General features: G+C 40.3%; 2 protein-coding genes across 4 annotated transcripts in view; one reads left to right on the top strand and one right to left on the bottom strand.

Moving 5' to 3' along the window:
- Positions 1-529: 529 nt before the first annotated feature.
- On the top strand, positions 530-19,454 carry armc2 (armadillo repeat containing 2). Of its 2 annotated transcripts, none has more exons than XM_020632906.3 (18): positions 530-688; positions 1,982-2,297; positions 2,420-2,492; positions 2,864-3,029; positions 3,503-3,617; positions 6,512-6,579; positions 7,222-7,329; positions 8,347-8,531; positions 8,657-8,759; positions 9,081-9,295; positions 10,267-10,412; positions 11,577-11,676; positions 12,801-13,116; positions 14,881-15,003; positions 15,148-15,261; positions 15,656-15,788; positions 17,064-17,218; positions 17,448-19,454. In XM_020632906.3, the coding sequence occupies exons 2-18, from the start codon at positions 2,080-2,082 to the stop codon at positions 17,579-17,581; spliced, it is 2,472 nt and encodes an 823-aa protein (XP_020488562.2). In that variant the 5' UTR covers positions 530-688; positions 1,982-2,079; the 3' UTR covers positions 17,582-19,454. The 2 variants fall into 2 exon arrangements, with proteins under 2 accessions (XP_020488562.2, XP_020488564.2); XM_020632908.3 differs by having other exon boundaries at positions 6,515-6,579.
- Positions 18,367-21,108, bottom strand: part of sesn1 (sestrin 1) — a 56,796-nt gene continuing 54,054 nt past the window's right edge. For both annotated transcript variants that reach the window (XM_020632909.3, XM_020632910.3), the window contains one exon: positions 18,367-21,085. In XM_020632909.3, the coding sequence (XP_020488565.1) occupies positions 20,999-21,085 (87 nt within the window). In that variant the 3' untranslated portion in view covers positions 18,367-20,998. The remainder of the gene's footprint in view (positions 21,086-21,108) is intronic.

Genomic DNA, 21,108 nt, shown 5'->3' on the forward strand with positions numbered 1-21,108 from the left:
TCCAGGCCAAACATTAAAAAAAAAAAAACACCAAATAAAATGCAAGAACCCATTTCCAAAACGACTCTATGATGAAATAACACCGAACATTTGTAAAGAAGTCATTCACTGTCAAATAGGTCATTGGACATGATGAGGACTTGTATTTTTTGATTTAGTATTCTAAGTTTAAGCTCCCCAACAGGAGCCTTTTTCCCCCTTTACGTGGAATCACATCAAGTTGAATTTCATACTTGTATTTTTGTTCTTAAAGGAACGATTCTAAATGCAAGATTGATCAGCTTTAGTTTACCAAAGAAACTTGAAATTGTATTCATGCTACTTTAGGCTTGATAACGACTTAGATGTATCTTCTTCCATCATTGTTTATTGGGTCCTACATATCAGGACGACAGGTTCACAGCTAAAACATACCGTACGAGATGTAAATCTTTAGTAGGCTACTTACACAATCCGGTGAAGATGAAGTCTCCATCAGGCCTCCTCAACTAGTGGGCGCGCGTCACCGTCTGGCGCGAGACTGCCTCTCTCTGAAGCTCGTGCACGCGCCTTCCTGTTGTTGTTGCGTTCAAGCTGCGAAAGGGGGGGAGACAACTTTTGGGTACCATGGTCGTTTTGCGTTGTCTATGGATGCTTAAGGTAACAGTCGGAGCGTAAACTGTCCCAACTATCCATGGAGGATTTTACGGTAAGCTTTTTGGGTTCCTTCCTTTTATTCTGTCTGTTTAGTGGAGAAGTTTTCAACCACGTTACCCCGGTTTCTGCAAACACTTCCTGATTCTCCCCACCTTTCTTTTAATTCACGTCATTTATTGGTAAAAATCAATAAGTTACATCAGTTTAAAAACTGCTCTGACTGTTAATATTAATTAAATATCTTAGGGTAGCTCTCGTCTGGTTAGATTGTGTGTTGTATAATTTAGGCTACCTCAGAGGCATAAGGTAACCATGGAGACGGAGCGTGAACGCGCAGAGGCATTTTCATTCAGTAACACATGAAGGCGTCAAATTCGCCTGGAGCCTGGAGGATGCATTTTTTTTTAACTTAAACTTTGTGTAAAGACAATATAAACTGTATTGTTTGAATTAGTAATCACATTTAACATCGATAAACAGAATTATGTTGGAAGATCTTTTTTTTGCACTGTAATTCAAACTAACATTAAAATGTTTAGTTGAAGGAGACATAATCAGACTTACAACGTTGGGCAGCCCTTCCCTTATATTTTATGTTTGTACTTGTTATTCATTTCAATACAGGTGAAAATATTGGTATTTTTAGTCCACTTTAGTTGTCTATCTGTGGTAGATGCTCGCTTTGCTGCTTGAGATTTTCAAACAAAATGACCCATATGATTATTTTATTTCAGGATGAAATACCCAACAGGCAGCGATAAATAAGCCCCACTTTATTATCTAAACATTAAAGTCCTGTTTACATGTGTATAGCCTACTGAAAAATCCATATGAATCCATTTGTACATGTAATTAATAAATATGTAAACAGCTGTACAGAAAATTTCTTGGCATTTTATTTTGTCTCAACAAAAATAAAAATCACTTGTTCCAGCTTGTCAAACGGGATATTTAATGGCTGTTTTATTTCATTTGAAATAAAAACATCAGTGGATTTTGTTCGGCCTAGAGTATTTAAATAGGTAGGTTTACTTATACTATGAGAAATATCAATTTTATTCTTTAATATAGTTTTGCACAGTAATTAGGACTTCTATTGATATGGGAAAAACATCTTTCGGTACATCTCTTAAAGCAGTCAGGTAGTTAATGTTAAACCAACAACAACAATCATTCTGCTGTAATGTTGTGTTTTTACCTTTGCTATTTTAAGGTATGTTTTATTGATACTAATTCCCTTCTTATATCGTAGAGTGCAGGACTTTTTCTTTTTATAAAGTTATTCCTCATTGCTAAGAAACATTTTAAACCCATTTATTTTCTGTTCTGGCATTATCATTTTCAGGTCTCTAACTGTTTCCTTGCAGTGAGACACTCTGTCACTGCTCGCGTAATGAAATCAAACCACTGAAGTCAGTTGAAGACTGTCTTGGCAAATGTCACATGGACTCAATGGAGAGAAAACATGAGATTTGCAGCCCCTTCATTCCCAGGCGTAATGCTTTAACGAAGACAAGTGCAGAAATTGTAAGTGAAGCCAGACAGTCCCTGCGAGTCCCGTCCACCCAGAGACCATTTACTCCGAGAGATGGACACAGGCAGCTGTTTGGACAGAGCTCTGCTCGGGCAGTTGTGGACAACAGGCCTCCATCAACATTTAGGTTTGTTGCAAACTCAACTTAGATTGACTTACCGTTGTGAGGTTCTGTCATCAACAATGTGTGTCATGTAATTCGCAAAAGTTGTGATCTATTATTTTTTCTATAATTTTTTTCATTTTCAGTCTTCATGCTCAAAACTTTGATGCTCCTGACTCCAGGCCAGGTTCAGGGACTCGCCTCTCTCCTCTTGACCATGTAAGTTCTCTCTCTCTCTCTCTCTCTCTCTCTCTCTCTCTCACACACACACACACACACACACACAGGTATGTTAAATAGTACAACCCGTTTGGATTAAAAATGTAGTTGTCATTTGTTGTAATCTGATGCTGATATTTGCAACTTTTGATTTTATACCATGAAAACAAAAAAAATAGAGTATACACTTCTCTGATCCCAAACGTAAAAGCCTTTTTGCTTTTCATGAAGTACGTTGTTATGTTAATGCATTGATGAAAAAAGTGACTTAATAGGCATGACGTTTTTGTGGAATCATGTCCTTGATGTATTCAAGTTCTGGCGTATTGTTCACGCCATCGTATGCTGTGAATATGTTTCTGTGGTACCAGAAGCCAAAGTTGCCAGTCCCCTGCGATGCTGAGGATCCATCCAGGGCCTTGCCCAAACCCCCCACTGACCCACTGGAAACAAAGAGGGGGTTGGCAGGCGTGCGGGCACGACTTCTCCGAGCTGGATCTCTCACTACATTACCTCCTGTAGAGGGAAAAACAGATGGTATGGAATGACAAAGAAAATATGTCTGAGTCATTGGAGAAAAGGTGTTAGATATAAGAGGTTTATAGTTAGTGATGGAAGGACACATAGGAAAGTGCTAACAACAGTGAATGCATTTGTTAAGTAGGTTTAATTAAAGGACAGAAGAATATAAAGCTCTGTCTATTTCATCCATTGCTGTAAATCTTCTGTGCAGGCACTAGTGTAGGAGCAGTTTTCTCTAGAGTAAATGAATGGAGCCTTTCACTTACTGACATACCTGATTTACATTCTCTGTGGTTGGGTTGAAATAAAAAAAAGGTATTTTCTTCTGCTAATATTTATATAAAATATAAAGATGACGAGTGTGTTGCCTGACTTCACAAAATAATGACACTTTAAAAAAAAAAAAAAAAAAAAAAAAAAACTTTTAGCTTGTGAAAGAAACAGAAAACTGAAAATACTTACTTGCCACATCCTCTCTATGTGTTAAGTGAAACAGGGATTGAATGCAGGCCCAGGACAAAAGCAGCCTTCAGCTAAAAGACTCTCCAGTTCAGACCACAGTGGTCACCACAAACCCGGCCCACGCAGAGCGGCGAGTGAAAGGTACACTTTCTGTCCCTCTGTTTGACTTGCAAGATCTGTTCTTCTCACTCACCCGCCCCCTCCTCCCTCTCCTGCACCCTCTTTTTGACCAGAGTGACAGTTCAACAATGAGTTAAAGATTTATAGGCACACAAAGGTTGCAATGGTAGCCATTACTAAATGGAGTTGATTGTGCCTCCTGTTATTGCTTTTCATCAAATCTTCCACCGCCTCCTCCTTTCTTTCTTGCCTCTATCGTTGCAACGGCCCTTTTACGTCAGAATCCGTTTCTAATGTTTTTTGTGCTCCTGCTTTAGTTTGTAACTCATCTAGACCAATAGAAAGAGGAAAGTGTAACAGGATAAGAATTAGTAAGGCCTTTCATAAATATTTTCTGTTTCATTTGGTGCTCAACACATGAGACTTAAATATAAAACACAGGCCTGGAGACTGATATTGAGCTCACATAGATTAGCATGTTTGTTTTTTTATTTGAAAAGGACTCATCAGACAAATCAAATCTAGAGTGAATTGCAAGGGTTATATTTTTTATAGATAGCGTTTCAAAGAGTTTAAATTAGATTCAATTACCATCACTTGAACACACCAAACAGTGCAAATGTTCCATTATGACTTAAACCTGTAAAAGAATGTATAAAAGGCCGTAAGGTAGGGGATTAAAAAACATGATTTCTTTTTTATAATAAGTGTGGAGGGTGGACATTTTCAAAAATCATCACTAAGTTTTGCCACCTTGAGTGGTACAGACAAGTTAAATTTTGGGCTCTGGCCCATGGACTGAAACTGCTAGGCCATCTGTTCCCCAAAATATGTTTTTTTTTGTGTTTCTTTATTTTATGAAAATATTTTCCTAATGAAAAGAAAAATCCCGCACACTCCTCGGCATTACCAATTTCATGGAAAAAATAACAATATATCCGTCCTTCTGAACAAGTCAAGTGTGTTTTCGAACAATTTTCCCACCATGATTTTTTTTTACACACCTTCTTCATGAGATACTTTGATGTGCAAAGACCTCCTTTAAAACATGAACATTTTCTACAGCAAAAGGCTTCAGAGCAACGGGTTACTTGATCCAGGGCCAACACGTTTAAGAGCACTTACAGCTGCACATACTGTACAGTATATGAAGTCTGTTAGACCAGCAGTGCTACCAGTAGCTAAAAGACACAATACGTTCTCTATCCTGAAACACTTTGCCTCATTCTAAACCTCGTATTTTACTGTACACTACTTCTTGGTCATCGTTAAATCCAGCTTCTTGGAAAGCTTCATTCCAGATGAAACTGCCTCTATCTGTCATCAGGATCATGTGCCAGCTTTTACACCCTCGCAATGCAGAGATGCTTCGAGCTCTTCTCTTTTCTGCCGACCTCATCAGCTGCGTGTCAACATGAGGGGCATATCTCTGGGTGTGAGGTCGGGGATGTCGTTACAATCCATCCGCCTATCGATTGGGGGGTGGGGGGTTTTAAGGGGGACAGACCGTAAAACACTTTTACAGGAAATCTTGGCGATCTCACCTCCTTCCTCACGAGTCAAGTTAACATGCCCTATTTGTAGAACTTGTTGCTGGATGATAAGACTAAAAACTTCCTTTTTTTTGATCAGTGTGCGGTCAGACTTTTTGCACGACTGTTCCTTAAGCAATAAAAACTTGACCGAGTGAAAGCTACAGTGGAAGTCAAACCAGAAGTATACTAAATGTAAGTGGAAAAAGACACAGCTTGACAGATTAATGTGATGAGTATGATGAGATTTAAAGATAGGAGAGATTAGACATCCACTAGGTTCTTTTTCTCCAATAAGCCGGAGCTTTATAGCTCCAAATGGCTCTCTATTAGATTTGGGTGCCCATCTGGGCAAGGCTGGCAGCAGCGCGTGTTGTGACTGCAGTGCACTGGCCAGGCCTAAGACAGGGATGAGGTCATGTCTCAGAGAATGCAGCATCACACAAAGAGGCCTTATTATCAGCCTCTTAATCCTATCATACAGAGCCAAAGCCCCCTCTCTGACATTTACTGTAACATGCCTTGGCCAGCACTCCCTGCTCTATATGCCCTCTGTGCCAGCTTGTACAAAACACTACATTTCTTAAGTCAAAGTGGAAGCTCTCTCAACCTGCCTTTCATGTGTCTCTCTATTTATCAATCATTATTTTTATCACCTTGTCCTGTAGTAATAGGTCAGAACACAGAAATTATTGTTTGTAATGTACCAGTGAATCACTCTTTGTTTTCGAGTGGAATAATGCTAACTTGACAGTGACAGGCAGAGAGAGAGAAGCAACGGTGACATGCAGGGGGCAAGCCACAACACATAGCTTAGCACGACACAGGGCGTGTATTTGGAGGCTCTTTACTGTTACTGCACAGTGGAGACAGCTCACAGTGACAAGGCATGAACAGCTCTAACCAGACTGCCCACAAAACTCAAGCTGTAGGTTCCTGTCTGTTAGAGAGTGCAGTACTGATGCAAACGCACACCCACACAGACACAAAGAGGCAAAAAGCCCCCCAAAACCTACGCACACACAAACACACATATATCTGAAAGAGCTTCAATGTTCCTTCACAAACCCACACACACTTTTCAGATAAGTGCAACTGTACACATGACCCAACCTCTGCAGCAACAGGGACACCTAGTGGCACTTTATGAAATTACACTTGCATGTTAACAGAATACAAGGTCAGCTACTTTTAAAGGAGATGCATTCTTATAGAAAACAATTCATACTATAAATATGATGTTTGTCTTTAATTTTGCATTTCTTTTCCTTTTTTATAAAGACAAAATCAGTACTAACTACTTTCAGAAAATAAGTCGTCACCTGTCTCCAAAGTATGATGTAACAAGACTCTTTGTGTTTTTGTGTGTCTGTGTTCCAACAGCAGAATAAAACAGCCTGTTGATGACTCAGGAGCTAAACCCACAGCGTGCAGAGCAGAACAAAGAACAGGTTTGTCCAAATATATTAACTTTCACTCAGTTATTTTTTAACTTATTGAACAAAATGTGACATTTCGTAACCGATTAGACATGTAGTGATTTTACATTTATTTAACTTGTATTTCTAAAGCTTAATGACCTTTAATATAAAAAAAATATTGAGGCCAGAAAAGTACAGCCACACCTCACTCCGTACTGAACAACCCTTCCTAGTGTCAAACTTTGATTGGTGCTGTTGTTGCTAAGTGTTTAAATTCCACCTTGAAAGGCAGCCAGCCAATAACTGAAAGAGCTGTTGGTTTGGGCAACCACAATTTCCTGCATCACGCCAAGCTATGGGACATGCAAATGTTCAGCTAAAAAACGGTGCATGACGTGTTTTAGAGTCTGCAGAAATTCACTTGCACAAACACAGACGCATGTTTTTTCCGCCTAACATGCACACACTCACATGCATATATTATTTCACATCAGCACAGGCACAGATGTGAGATAAGTTGTAGCTGTGGATGGTGACCTTTCATTGAGGCATCAAACTTCCTGCTGTTTTATTTTCAGACGGTGAACTTGTGAACCACCCTCACAGCACATGTTCACTGTCTGGGTTTGAAGCAGTAATTTGGCTAACTGTAATGCTCTGTGCACTTTTCAGAGCTGGGGCCCGAAGAGAACACCACACGCACAGAGGAGGATGCAGGGGCAGTGGTGTGGAATAATGTGATTGCTCCTCTTCTGCAACAACTAGAGAGTGTGGCTGCAGGTAGTGTGAAAAAAGCAAAAATTACACCCACTAAATAAAACTGCACACATGTAATTTACAGTTGTCTTTTCCAGATCCAGTCATTTAATCCCAAAGAATATAACGTTTCTGTAACCTACTCCCTTTTGACAACATGTTACCTCGTTGAATTCACAACAGGGTTGCAGTGATTAATGTCTTATTTTTTTCAGTGGCCTATTTCTCTGTGTTCTTATAACATGTTGTTTTATCCTAACAGGCTAAGAAATAAATCCTTAGCACTGGCTGATAGTCATGCATGCAGTCTCACAAAGTGAAAAAACACTGTCGTTTAAACCACTGAATAAAAGCAAACAAAATACTGTTATATTTGGCATCCATGCAGAACTGGCTTAGCTTGAACTGCAGTCTGGCAGCCATGAAATGAAATCTACGCCTGTAAATATTTTAACACTCTACAAATTTAATGGAAAATTCATTTGAAAGATAAATGTTAAATATTTATTGTACCAAATGCATTCTGGCTCATGCATAAAACACCTCTCCGATTCAGTGGGAAATTGCAGTGAGAGTGTTGAGTGTGAAACTGCAGCCAACATTTCTTAGAAATGGCCAGACACAGTTATTTATGCTGGGGAAAAAAAACATTTTAACTAAAAAAAAACAAGGAAAAGACTCCACCCTTTCTCTTCCTCTGCGTCAGGATTATTCTTGCCTGTTGCAGAATTGTTTCCTTTTATTTGAACATTGAAACTAGGAGCTGCGTCAAGGAGAAGGAAGGGAATGTTCTTTCCTTCACTGATGACAAATATGTTCTTGATGTTAAGGATTAAGTTTCTCATGCAAATAATAAGTGTACATCATGTCATAGAGCTAAACGTTATTACAGCAGCATACCACCACAGACAGAAAACATCACTCACTATATTTATATTGATTTACACTTACCAGTGGACAGAAGTGGGTGTTTTCCTCATGAGATGTTTACCTTTCTCTATTTCTCATAAATTGTTTTTCTTAATGCAATATCTCTGCCAGGCAGCTCTGCGGGTTCTTTGGACTGCCTGTGTGATTTGTGTGACAGTCTCCACAGAACCTTGGCAGAAGCGGACTTGCTTGGCCGTCGCTGTAAGAGGAGGTCAGGGATACTTCGAACACTGTTCCGCCTCATCGACCTCAACTCTGCCCAGCTCAACCTGCAAATTGCCAAACTATGCCTCTCTGTGAGTCGTCCCTGTCCCTGTGTGTGTGTGTGTGTGTTTGGGTTTCAGCATGTCTACCTCTGAGCCTGCATCCCATGGGCACCTAAGACAAAAGTTGTGTTAAGTTTCTTGATGTTTCTCTCCAGCTGTGTGTCAGCGGAAAGAACCTGCTGAACATCTGTAAGCTCGTCTTCCAGATCAGCCGCAGTGAAAGTAACGATGTCCTCTTCCAGAACAGCTCCATCATAGGTGAAGAACACTATTCTTGATCAGGATGATCTATAGAAGCTCAGGGTTACATTTCTAAAACGAGCACATAAAAGTTACGTTATGTAGTCAGTTTAAATAAACACAATGTAAAACACTCTTTTTACTGTGCTTTTGTTGGCTAGATGTTCCCAACATTAGGCCCCAAGGGCATAATGTTATCTTCTGGACTGGGTGAAATTTAACATCTGTTTTTCAATGTCTGGTTCAGTTTGGTTCCTTTTTTGGAAACCCTTGTAAAGTTCCTGACCGATTTTGTGTGGCATATGTTTTTTTTGTAATATGATTTTTCTCTCTGTCTAGACTCACTCCTGGGCATTTTGAGCAGCGAGGACGTGTCTGACTGTGGAGAAGCACTGCTGTACTCTGTTGGGGCTCTGAAGTTTCTCTCAGGAAACAGTGCAATCCTCAGACTCCTGCTGGACAAGAACTGTATCGGCATTGCCCAGAAACTGATCCGGAGGCTTTGCAGAGCAGAAGACAGCAACAGCACTATAGCAGGTCACATCCTTGTACAGGTGTGTAACAGTCTAAACACTGCAAAAAAAAAAAAGAAAAAAGGATGATTTAAATACATCTTTGAAGTCATGGGGTTGAAGGGGTGCCAGTAGCCTAGTGGTTAGTGTGGGTGCTCCATGTAAAGTCCTCCAAGTGCCCGGTCCGCGTTCAAATCCTGACTCCACCTGTGGGTCCTTTCCTGCATGTACTTCCTAATTATCTCCCTTTCTCTCTCCCTGGTTTATGATTGTCCTATCTCTAAATAAAGGCCTAAAATGTCCCAAAATAAACCTGACAAAAAATGACCGAGGTACAACAGTCATTATAAAACGGATTTACTATTGTAATTCCCTTCTTGCTGAAAAAGCTAACATATGGCATGTATGTATAAAAAACAGTTATACTCAAAATTTGATATAAAAGACCACAATGTTAAAATCTTTTTGTGTTTGTTGGCCTATGTAAATTTCCCCTCTATTTGACAAAAATGTTTTTGTTTGTGTCTGGTAGAGACTGCTCCAAGGGCATAATGTTCTCTGCTGCCTTGGCCTCTTGAGTCTAAAACACACCCCGCTTCCCTTTTCCAAAAATGATTGCTGCTAACCGCATAAGTTGGCCCGAGCAAACATCTCGAGCCAGCGCTTCGTTTGATATCTAACACAAGTCATTATTCTGTTAGTAGAGGGAAATAAGCAGAGCATGACTTTCCAGAACTTTCAGCGCTGCCATGTGTTGGAAATGACCATTTACCTCTTTTGAGAGAATGATTAATGTCTGTGCTGAATAGTTTCCGGTCGCTCTGCTGTGTGGCGTCCTGCACATGCCTGCAGCCAGCCTTAATCAGCAAATGGCCAACATGGTGTGCAATCCACAACAGCACAACACTGATGCGTCAGACTGACCCAAATGTAAAACCTTAGGTATAGTTTGAATGTATGTACACATTATATCTCAAAATGCAACACCTCTCTTTCTCTCTGTTTGCCTGAAGCTGACTGCGACCTTGAGGAACCTTGCAGATCATCCAGATTCCCGTCCACTCTTCGTCTCCTTCTATATACTCTCAGAGCTCTGTGATGTGCTGCATCTTCACCGAAAAGACCAGGACATCTGCACCAACATTTCCAGGATATACAGGTACCACACATACACATCCAGTTCCCAAATTAAAACCAATATAAGGGCGTCATTTACTCTGCCCTTCTGCTCTCAGTTCATCCCATAACTACAGACACCTTCTTCTTTACACTCTTCTTACCACTCTACATGGTGACTTTGTTCGTAGTTTGGACAAAATTAGTGTAGAAAAAGGGGCTGTTTGTCTGGCAGGATGTGGTTATCTTCTGTCTCTATGTTTATACAGTTTGAAAACACACGAGGTAATGAAAAAGCTCTAGGGTTAGGGTTAGGGTTATTGAATTATTACTCTTTTATTAAAAAGGTCTAAATGGGAAGTACACACATGCAAAGTCCTTCTTTGTGTGCAGTTTAAAGTTATCAGTCCTAAAAAGAAAATAACATTTTGCTGAATGGTGGCCAGTGAGGTCACAGTCATGGGATAATGATAAATATTTAGGGTTCAAGGAATATTTGAAAATATAATGTGTGTAAGTTTTACTAACAAAATCCCTGAATCCCTCTTTAATTTTTTTGTGACAAAATAATACACTATGTAATTTGAGTTTACCAATCCCATGGAAGAAGCACTTAGCCTGAAGCGTTCTGCTCTTGAGCTGAACCTGTCAGACACCTGACTTAAACTTATCCTTAACTGTGTACGCCTCATCTCTTATCCAACAGTGAACAGTGTTTCTCACTTTAAAAGAAAACAGTGGTGTGGAAGACACTTGTAATTGTGACATTTTGTTGGGGCAAAACAAAGTATCGGAGGATTCATATTTTTGGAAGACCTCGCCTTAACTGTTGGAAAATGATTAACTTGTACCAAACAGAGTACTATCACACAAACTATGGACTGACTAGGTCACCATCTTCATATTGAGGTGTTTCAGCCTACCCTGGTAGAAACACCTAAGCACTGTGTAGACCATGAAACAAAACATGTGATGCCTTAGAATTGAATGAAATGTGTATTTTCATTACAAAATAAAAGACAGAGACATTTCAGTGCTGATACAGCGGACAATGGCCACGATAGTGAAATAATTAAATGTAGAGTCACAGTCCTGGCCTTCTGATCTATTAGCAGTGTTGATTTAATCTCTCCATATTTAGTCAGCAGAGCGAAGCAGCCGGTGAGTGGAATGATCAGAGGTATTTGTTGTCCTCTCTCTCCCTTAGTAAACTCTCCTCTTACTCTGAGTGCCGCCTCGCTCTGGCCCAGACCCCCGACTGCTACCAACTATTTTTAGACCTGCTGAGCAAACATCACCAAAAACAGGTGAGTCCATGAGTCGCCTCTTCTTGTGTGTCTATGTTTGTGAAGTAACTCCACTCAACATGTTTAGCCACAGAGCAAGTTTATTTGCGAGTATGTTCCTCAAGTCCAAGCACATCTACAGGACATTGTGTCCCTTTGCACGTAACGCTCGTGTCTGTTTCTCTGCCCGACGGTGTTTGTGGTGTGTGTTTTGACATTTAATCATCCTAAGAGGGCTTGAGTAAGACGAGGAAGGGGGAGGAGAGAAGGAGGAGGAAAAGTAAAAAAAAAAAAAAAAAGGAAGGAAAAAAAAAGGAGAGCGCTTGAGTAGAGGTGAGACAGGGGTGAAGGGGAGGAGAGATAGATGAGAGGAGAAGAAAAGAACGTCACTTTGGCATCAGGCATGACTGACATCTGTTCTTAATCTCATATGAAATAAACACACACCCATACCTTCTAATACACGCACACACACACACACACACACACACACACACACACACACACACACACACACACACACACACACACACACACACACACACACACACACACACACACACACACAAACACACTGGATAGTTAGATCTGTCATGATCCCTGGGACAGCCTGTTCTGTCCTCATACCAGAGTCAGTGTGTTTGTATTTTGAAGCGAAGAGTTTTTTTCTTTGCTCACCTGCTCCTCATGTTATTTACTAAGTAGAGTCAGGATACATGGGTGACGCACATGGTGTCATTTGTAACCCTTTTTTTCTCAGTAAGAGAAGTGTGAGATAACGCACAGGAAAGACAGAGTAGTTATGCCCTAACATGTCTTCACAAGTGTTGACTCATAGACTCACAGTGTTAAGGTGAAGTGCTTGTTTATCTTTAAACATTAAATGCAATTGTATTCATTGTGTTGAATGTGTTAAAAGATAATGATCATTCTCAGCTGCATCCCTAAAAACACTTAATGTGGTGTCTGCACAGATGTGTTTCTATTACTGAATAAAACTGAATATTTGTGTGAATTTGTTCCCATCCCTGTATGGACTTTCAACAAAGTTTTACATATAATGAAATAAACACGTCTCGCTTGAATTTAAACTGTGAAACAAGCATCAGAAGCAGATTAACCTTCTCTGCCCCGCTGTCCCACAGGACCTCGTCGTGCGGCTTCTCTTCACACTCGGGAACCTCACAGCTAAAAGTGATGAGGCTCGCCAGCAGCTCTTTCAGTGTACCGGCTGCATGGACACACTCCTGAAGTTGTACGACGGCTACCAGCGCAGAGAAAACACCCCGGAGATGCTTCAGAGAGGTCCTCCTTCTCCCAGAATGCCCTCTACACTGCAGGAGGATGAGGACGTGCTGGTGAAGCTGGTCAGGTTGCTGGCCAACATGTGCATCCACTCAACTGTGGGTCCAGCTCTGGCAACCAATACAACCTGCATTCAGCTGCTGATGGAGACACTGGGTAAGCAGAGACAAGGAACAAACACACTTGAGTGGTGAAATTGTTTGTTTCTTAAGAGAAAAATGAAGATTCAGTCAGCAGCAAATTTATGGAGGTAATATTTCAAGATTTGTCCTTAAATGTCAGTCTGTATCATACAAAAGAAGTAGTGCGTGAACATGTGGAGTTTAAAAATAGCTTTATTGCATTGTACATACAGCAAGCATCTGCAGGCAACCAACCACTTCCCTTGTGCTGGGAACAACACATGGTAAAATAACACAAACCTCATGTTTCTGTTCATATCATCGCTTGCTCTCCTCAGGGGTTTCTGTTCAACAAGCAGCACATCCTCTTTTAGTCTATATGTTTGTTTTTTTCTGACAGTACGAAGCGCTTCGCTGCATAAGTAGAATGTTCTGTCTCATCTCACGGCCGACTTGGTGTGTGTGTGTGTGTGTGTGTGTGTGTTTGATATTCTCCCATGTGGTTAGATGGTTTCAGGACAGCTGAAACACAGGTTGGTGTGAAACTCTCGATTTCCCCTGCACCATCCTCCCACACGCATCTTCATGGCAGATGGGGGGGGAAATTAAACAAACAAAACAGAGGTCAAAGTAGTGAAAGAAATGTCAACTCTCAGAAGAGAGTTGAGTGTGTAACTGTTTCCAGAGTGTAATATTGGGAGTAAAACAAGTACCAGTAACTGAAGACAGAAACATAAAATGAGTGATTGATAAAAAAATATGGAGCTGTTGTGACACAGCTGGAAGCAGAAAACAAAATGTCTCTAGAGAATAAAAGTGCACACTCAGCCAGTCAATGTCCTGTTTTGATCAAGCGCCTGATGAGCTGTGCTGCTTTACATCACAGAGCTTAAAGTGTGTGGGGGTGGGGGTGACAGAAACTGTAATATCTGCTATTTATAAGCGACCACACAACATCTGCTGCTATATCAGGAACAGGCTCAGTTTCTGAGCTGCTTACTGTGTCATGACTGGTTGCACTGGGTCACACTGACCTTAGTTTCCCATCTCACACTCGAAATGATCACATCAGGACATCATAACTACAACTTGTGTGATTATGCCACAATATGGGACTGTCATGGGCAGGAAGGATTAATACCAAGCTGTTTCTCTTCATATATTTATCCTATTTGAAGACTTCTGTAACTCTTGTATTCATCCTTATATTTAAAGATAAGTTTTTACAACTTTATTGTGTTTGAAAATCATACAACTTTGACAGGTTGCTGTTGCTGTATTGATTCAAACCCTCTTAATTTTCTCTCCTTTATCAACATTAAAGGATGTGAAGCTTTCATCTGGATTCACCTGGTTAGTCATTGTCAGGGAAAAAGCTGTTTTTCTTAACTGTTTTGTGAATGAATTGATCATGTACAATAAAATGGGAAATGGTAATTAAAATGACCTTCAGTCAGTCACCAGAATGAGGATCCCTTGATATAAAGAAAAGTGGATGGCAATATTTGAGGTGCACGAGAGCCTCTTATTGTTGACCAGCAGTGAAGATGCTCCCTCTGTTGGCACATTTTTTTAACAGGAGGGATTTTAAGGAAAAATGAAAACAATCAACATTTCTGTTTAAAACAATGTTCAATGAAGGTTGCATGTACTTATGACTTTTTTCTCTTTTTTCTCCCTTGTTTTTCTGTGTGTGTGTGTGTGTGTGTGTGTGTGTGTGTGTGTGTGTGTGTGTGTGTGTGTGTGTGTGTGTGTGTGTGTGTGTGTGTGTGTGTGTGTGTGTGTGTGTGTGACACAGAGCTGAGGAGTGTGCAGGAAAGCGAGGAGCTGTTGGTGAATGTGGCTGCCACCATCAACAACTTGTCTTTCTACCAGGAGGGAAACTCTGTGCTCACACACAATCAACTCACCCTTTCAAAGTGTATGCCAAAACATTTAACTGATCTTAATGCGTAAAAAGATGAGAGTGTGTTATATTTAAAGTCTTTTTTTTTCATATTCCTGATTTTGTTCTTTTTTTCTATCCCATATTTACTTTCCGGTTTCTCTTTTTTTTCTACATCAGTGGTTTTGAAGTTGTTGCTCAGCTCAAGTATGGACGCAGTGCTGGAGGCTACACGTGTTTATGGAAACTTGTCACAGTCCAAGGATGTACGGGACTATATTATGCAAAACAAAGGTGAGGTGTATGTGGGACGGGAGCACCAGAAGACATGCACACATCCCTCCAACATGTTTCTTTTCTGTTTAAACAATAGTCTTCATTGGCTCTTGCAGAGAAGTTGGAGTAATAGAACCAACATTTTATATAGTTCACATAACTTAATTGTAAACATTCTTAGGTAAAGGTGTATAAGTCATCAAAGTACCCTACATAGACTGTCTGGTACAGTGGGCACCACTGCATACTGTTCTGTCATGTTAAGGCTAAACTTATCTGCAAGGTCAGCCACAGTCTGTATAAACATACCTGCTAACTGTGTTGATAGCAGCACTCTTCTCTTTGCCCTGTTTGTCCTCACTCTGCTCCCTCATGCCATCATCTCTCTCTCTCTCTGCTCCCTCTCCCTCAGTGCACCAGTTTCTAGTGATGCTGCTTGACTCAAAAAGCACAGAGATGTGTTTTTCAGCCTGTGGGGTCCTCACCAACCTGGCTCTGGACCCCCCCAGCAGGGTCAAGCTCTCACTAGGGGGGGCTGCTGCCAAGTAAGGACTAAAGCACTCAAAGAGTTTGTTTGAAAGTCACTGGAACAGTCTTGCCACTAAATGCAGAAAGGATGATGAAAAGGCAGATTTACTGTGTCTGAAAAAATACTACTGGATTCAACAATATGAGGATGTCAGAGAATATAGCATCTTGTTATTTGCAGCATAAAACCTTAAAAAGTCAAGATATGACTGATCCATTATGGGGGGGGGGGGGGGGGGGGTATGAGTATCAGCATGTATTCCACAATAAATACAATAACTTTAAAAAAATGAGTAGATGCAAACTGTGAGATCAACCGATAACTTGTGCGCACATGTTTTGCACACAAGATAATTATGTTGTGTGCACAATAAAGTCATCTTGTGTGGATAAGTTATTATCTTGTGCACACAATATTATTATCTTGTGCAAACAAGTCATCTAACTTGTGCACACAATAATACCTTTTTACAAAAAATATAATTATATTTTGCCCACACATAATTGGCACACAAGATCATTTTATTGTGTGCACAAAATTATCACTTTCTGGGACTTTAGTGGCTCCATAAGGATGTAAAAAAAATAGCAGTATGTGGTGAAATTTATACAGTATTTCATTTCCAGCTAAACTATGCTAGGCTAATTGACATAGCTTTATATTTAGTAGGCAGAAGTTGGTGTCAGTCTTCTCATCTGAGGATTTTTTTATATACAGGTATATATTTGCCAAATGTTGAACTGTTCATTTAAAAAAATGTTTCTAAATCCTTCTGAGTATTTGGCAATTGTAGCCTTATCTTTGCATCAGAGTTTCGGGGGGAAATGTGTTCTTCATTTTGAAAAAACGTGATACAGACATGCTGGCTTAGACAAAATACTAAAATACTATCTCAATCTCAAACTTCATTTTTATTTGTTCACAATAGCAACAGAAAGTTATGAACACAGATTTTTCAACTAACATTAGTTTGTACATCTGTTGTGCAAGTCTTTCTTAATAAAAAAAAGGGCACTTCTAAAGCCAGGTGTGATTCTCCACACACACACACACACACACACACACACACACACACACACAGTCCCCTCTGAGATGTTGGTCCATTGAAGTGAAGCTAATGCCAAAAAACCTGCCGGTCATGTGATTTCCTCTCTCTCAACTCATCTTGTGTGTGTGTGTGTGTGTGTGTGTGTGTGTGTGTGTGTGTGTGTGTGTGTGTGTGTGTGTGTGTGTGTGTGTGTGTGTGTGTGTGTGTGTGTGTGTGTGTGTGTGTGTGTGTGTGTGTGGCCAGGCTTGTGGACTGTCTGAAAGACTTGGGGCCCGGTGATTGGCAACTGGCAGGCCAGGTCTGTCAGGCGTTGTGGAACATGATGAGTGGAGGGTCGGAGATGCTGCTTGACTCAGAGGAGAGAGCCTCGCTGCTGGAGATCCTCATTACGTACTCAGGTTGGTACACAGTGTTATCACTAATCCTTACATAACACGGGAGGCAGTCTACATGCTCATCACATCAGGGGCCTTCTGAGGGGAGAGGAAGGAACACATATACTCCCACTATCACTAACACAATATCACTATGGTGACATGAGGAAGCTGAAACCATGTCACTGAAAAGTTAAAAAAAAAAAAAGAATCCATAACTCATCCCTTTTCCACTTTTCTATTTTCTTTTTAGATGATGATGAGGCTCTGAGGTGGATAAAGAATGAAGACATGAGGGACTACCACAAAGCATGCTGGGAATTGGAGTTCCTACCTGTAGCTTCAAAACTGATAAAGACACTCAAGCCTCCAGACCCAACAGCATGACAAAACTGGGACATGGAGTTAAGAGTTGTATGTCTTATATTTAACACTTACCTCTGATGAGTTTGAAATGCAACAGTAAATGTTTGTGGTTTTATTTTTCCATGGAGGCAGAAAGAGGTGTGCTTGAGATTTGCTATGAAAAAAAGGCTATAAAAAAATCCTGTAAAATGACTCAATCTGCTATTAGAGCTTTTCTGCCCACACGATAAGCCATGTGTGCAAAATGATGGCTTAATTCTCGGAATTTAAGCATAGCATCGATGCTTTATTTCATAAAGTATAAAACTACATCTACTTGTAGGCCCTCACTTTGAAAGCATGTGATTAAAAGACGAGGCGTTAAAAGTGGCTAATAAAAGTAGATTCAATTTAAATTAAATAGAAAAAAATATGTGAAAAGGAGCAGATTTTAATTTCAAGTCCATATATTGGAATATTCCCATGCCTTTGTTCATTTATTTTTGTTGTCCTTTGGTTACTCTTGACCTTTCAGTACCAGCAGCTATATCTTTCTATTTAATTTTTTAACTTGTACTTTTGTTTTTATGCACTTTATGATGTTTCCTGTTGAGCTCACAGAAGCCTTAATCTTTACATGTACAGGGATCCTTTCATACAAGCCCTTTGCACATTTATATTATAAACTCAATCTGTTTGTTCACACACTGTGTTGTAAAGATTCTTTTATGATAATGTACTTCCATTGCCCGCACAAGGACATCTTTTATAGTCGGTGCATTCTGTGTCATTGGAACTTGAACACAATGAAGCAGAACAAAGTGAACTTCTTTTTTGCTTCCCAAAGCCTTTATTGGTACGTAGATATGGGGCCAGGCAGTGCTTACAAGTTACACCAAGTAGCCTAAAGTACAGCATTTCAAAATCACATCTTTATTACATCAAAACAAGTCAGAAACGGCACTTAATGTAAAAACCCTCAGTGTCAATTCCCCCTATTTTCACACAATAGTGACCTTTAAACAACCACAAGACGAGCTGATGTTTCAAACACCTCTAAACAAACTCATTAGCCAGAGCTAATGACACACATTGTTCTCTACATGAATTCATCAGGTTGATATGAAAGACAGTTGGCTGGCTGATATCGCGGTTTTTAACCAATGTTTCCTATTCAGTTTGTGGCATGGGAAAGCCACTGAAACATGAAGGCAGTTTGGTCAGTGGGGATAACGCTGAGGTTGACAGATGGCCTTGATGGGAAAACACCCTGAATATCGGACTGATAGGCTGCCTCACTGGGTAGAAGACAGAGCTATCCCAGAGAGGTGTGACGTGTAGGCAAACAGAATACAGAGGTAAGGTATCCTACAAGGAGTTCCCCCTTATCACGATTTGAATGTTGGTCAGCATGAGCAAAGAGAAACTTTGACCTGGAGCGCATCACAGAAACAGGGACAAATAGCAGACCCCCTGTGAGTCATAGTCATCATGCTTGTACAGTAAAATTATTCACATTGAAGTCCCTGGACATTTGAACTGTTCCCCTGAGCTCAGCTTTATTATCAAACAGCTGAGTGTACTTTGGAACAAGGTGATGAAATAGCACTTTTCACGAGTCATATTTTTGCATAACAGTAGTCATATTTGCTAATTACCATGGATTGTTTCATTTCCTATAACTGCAACTGATCTGATGGTGACGCCGATTGTGCTATGACTGCTTTAGATCCTGATAATGTCGTCCTCTCCACATCCAAATACAATCTCTACGATGATGCAGTAAAATCAAGTTAAGGAGAAAACTACGAATGATACACAACAATTTAACATCATAGTTTATTTTTTTTCATCTTTTTTCATATAAAAAGTGTCAGTAACTGACATCAGTCAGAAGCTTGAAAAAAAAAAACAACCTCCATTTCCTCTCAAACCACTTCCAAATGTACCATTCCTTTTTCATCCTCCATCTCACTCATTCATCCGTCTGATTCTCTAAATCCGCCCTCAGAAGAATGCAGTACTTAACTGGTTTTTAGTAAACATAAAAACAAAAACAGCAGAGGTTTCACACCTCTTCAAAATAAAATTAAAAACAAACAAAAGCTGCTTTTGCACTAGTTAGACTTCCCCAGTAGGGAAATAAGCACAGCTACGACCGCAGTCGGCCCTGTGTGGGCGTGCCTCGTCCCCGAGCAATGAGAACACAGCACCCCAGAAAGAGTCTCTGCTCACCAAAGAGCACTTCTTATATGTTTTCTAGAGAAAAACAAGAGGTATTCATTTACTGGTAAAATTCACAATCCAAAGCTTCAAAAGTGTTAGGGTGACCAGGCAGCTGGGATAAGCGGAAGACAGATACTGTGTGGTTAGGACAACCGGAAGCAAATCCCTCCTGGAAAAACCTGGTTTCTAACTCTCCTTTTGATTACCCCCCTCCCCAAACATTACCAGAAAACAAAAGAAAAATCATCAACATACACAACAACAACAAATGATTAACAGTTATCTCACAAAAAAAGAGCTACAGCAGAAGCAAGAAGTCTATCCTTCAAAATGCCTCGCTTTTTTGACACATAGACATACTTTTTTTGTTTTCATCCACACATCAGTCATCCATCATCCACTCGAGTAAAGTCAGACTCAAAAAGGGGCTCAGACAGTGTTCTTTGAGTTTCTCTCCACCCTCCTCAGATTAGCTTACATTGACATTTGAGATTTGGGGTAGGGGGTAGGGGATGAGAGGGAGTTGAGAGTAATGAAGTGGATTTCTAATGGATAGGGGTGATTTTGGGGATCAATATGACCCCACTAAAAACAACATGGGAGCAGCAGCATCAGCACGTTTGCACACTGTGCTGGATAGTTCAGGCACACGTAAAAAAAAAAAAAAAAAAAAAAAAAAAAATCTGACTTAAGTTTGCGCTTCCATGTCCAGTTACCACATCAACATCACTTCCCTTAATACAAAATGAAATAAAAAGACTCGAAAGAAACTAAACATAAAACAGTGACGATAGAATCAAAGTGCAGACTGTTTGTCGCTGCACAGCATTCTGGGGATTTTTTTTCTGCAGGTCTTCACTCTACCAGGAGATGGAGGAGATGCTGGACTACTGAAACGTCATCCTGGATGCCTCCTTATCAGTGCTCAGAGCAGGAGTTTGCTGCAGGCCGCCCTCTCTTGGTCAGTTTGGTACTGCAGGCAACACAAACTGAGTTTCGAGTATCCACTTGTAGGTTGAGAAGACATTCTTCAACAGTTCTTTTTTTTTTTTTTTTCCCCTCTCTCATTCATTTGTTCTGATCCTCTTCTGGACATCCATCCAACAAGCTCCATCACAACCCAGGGCTTCTCACATCCCCCCTCCCCCCCTTTGATTTTTTTTTTCTTGAGGTGTCCCATAATGAACAACAATGACAGTAAAAAGACAAACGATAAAAACGCCAAAAAGCACTTCATGTCATGTAGCGGGTGATCGCTCTCAGAGCGTATAACAGTTCTGCTTGCATTCGCGCTTCCATAAGAAGCAGATTAACGTGGACCTGCAGAAGACAAAAGAGAGAGA

This window comes from Labrus bergylta, chromosome 15 (genome assembly GCF_963930695.1).
Source record: "Labrus bergylta chromosome 15, fLabBer1.1, whole genome shotgun sequence".
In the NCBI taxonomy this organism is placed as follows: domain Eukaryota; kingdom Metazoa; phylum Chordata; class Actinopteri; order Labriformes; family Labridae; genus Labrus; species Labrus bergylta.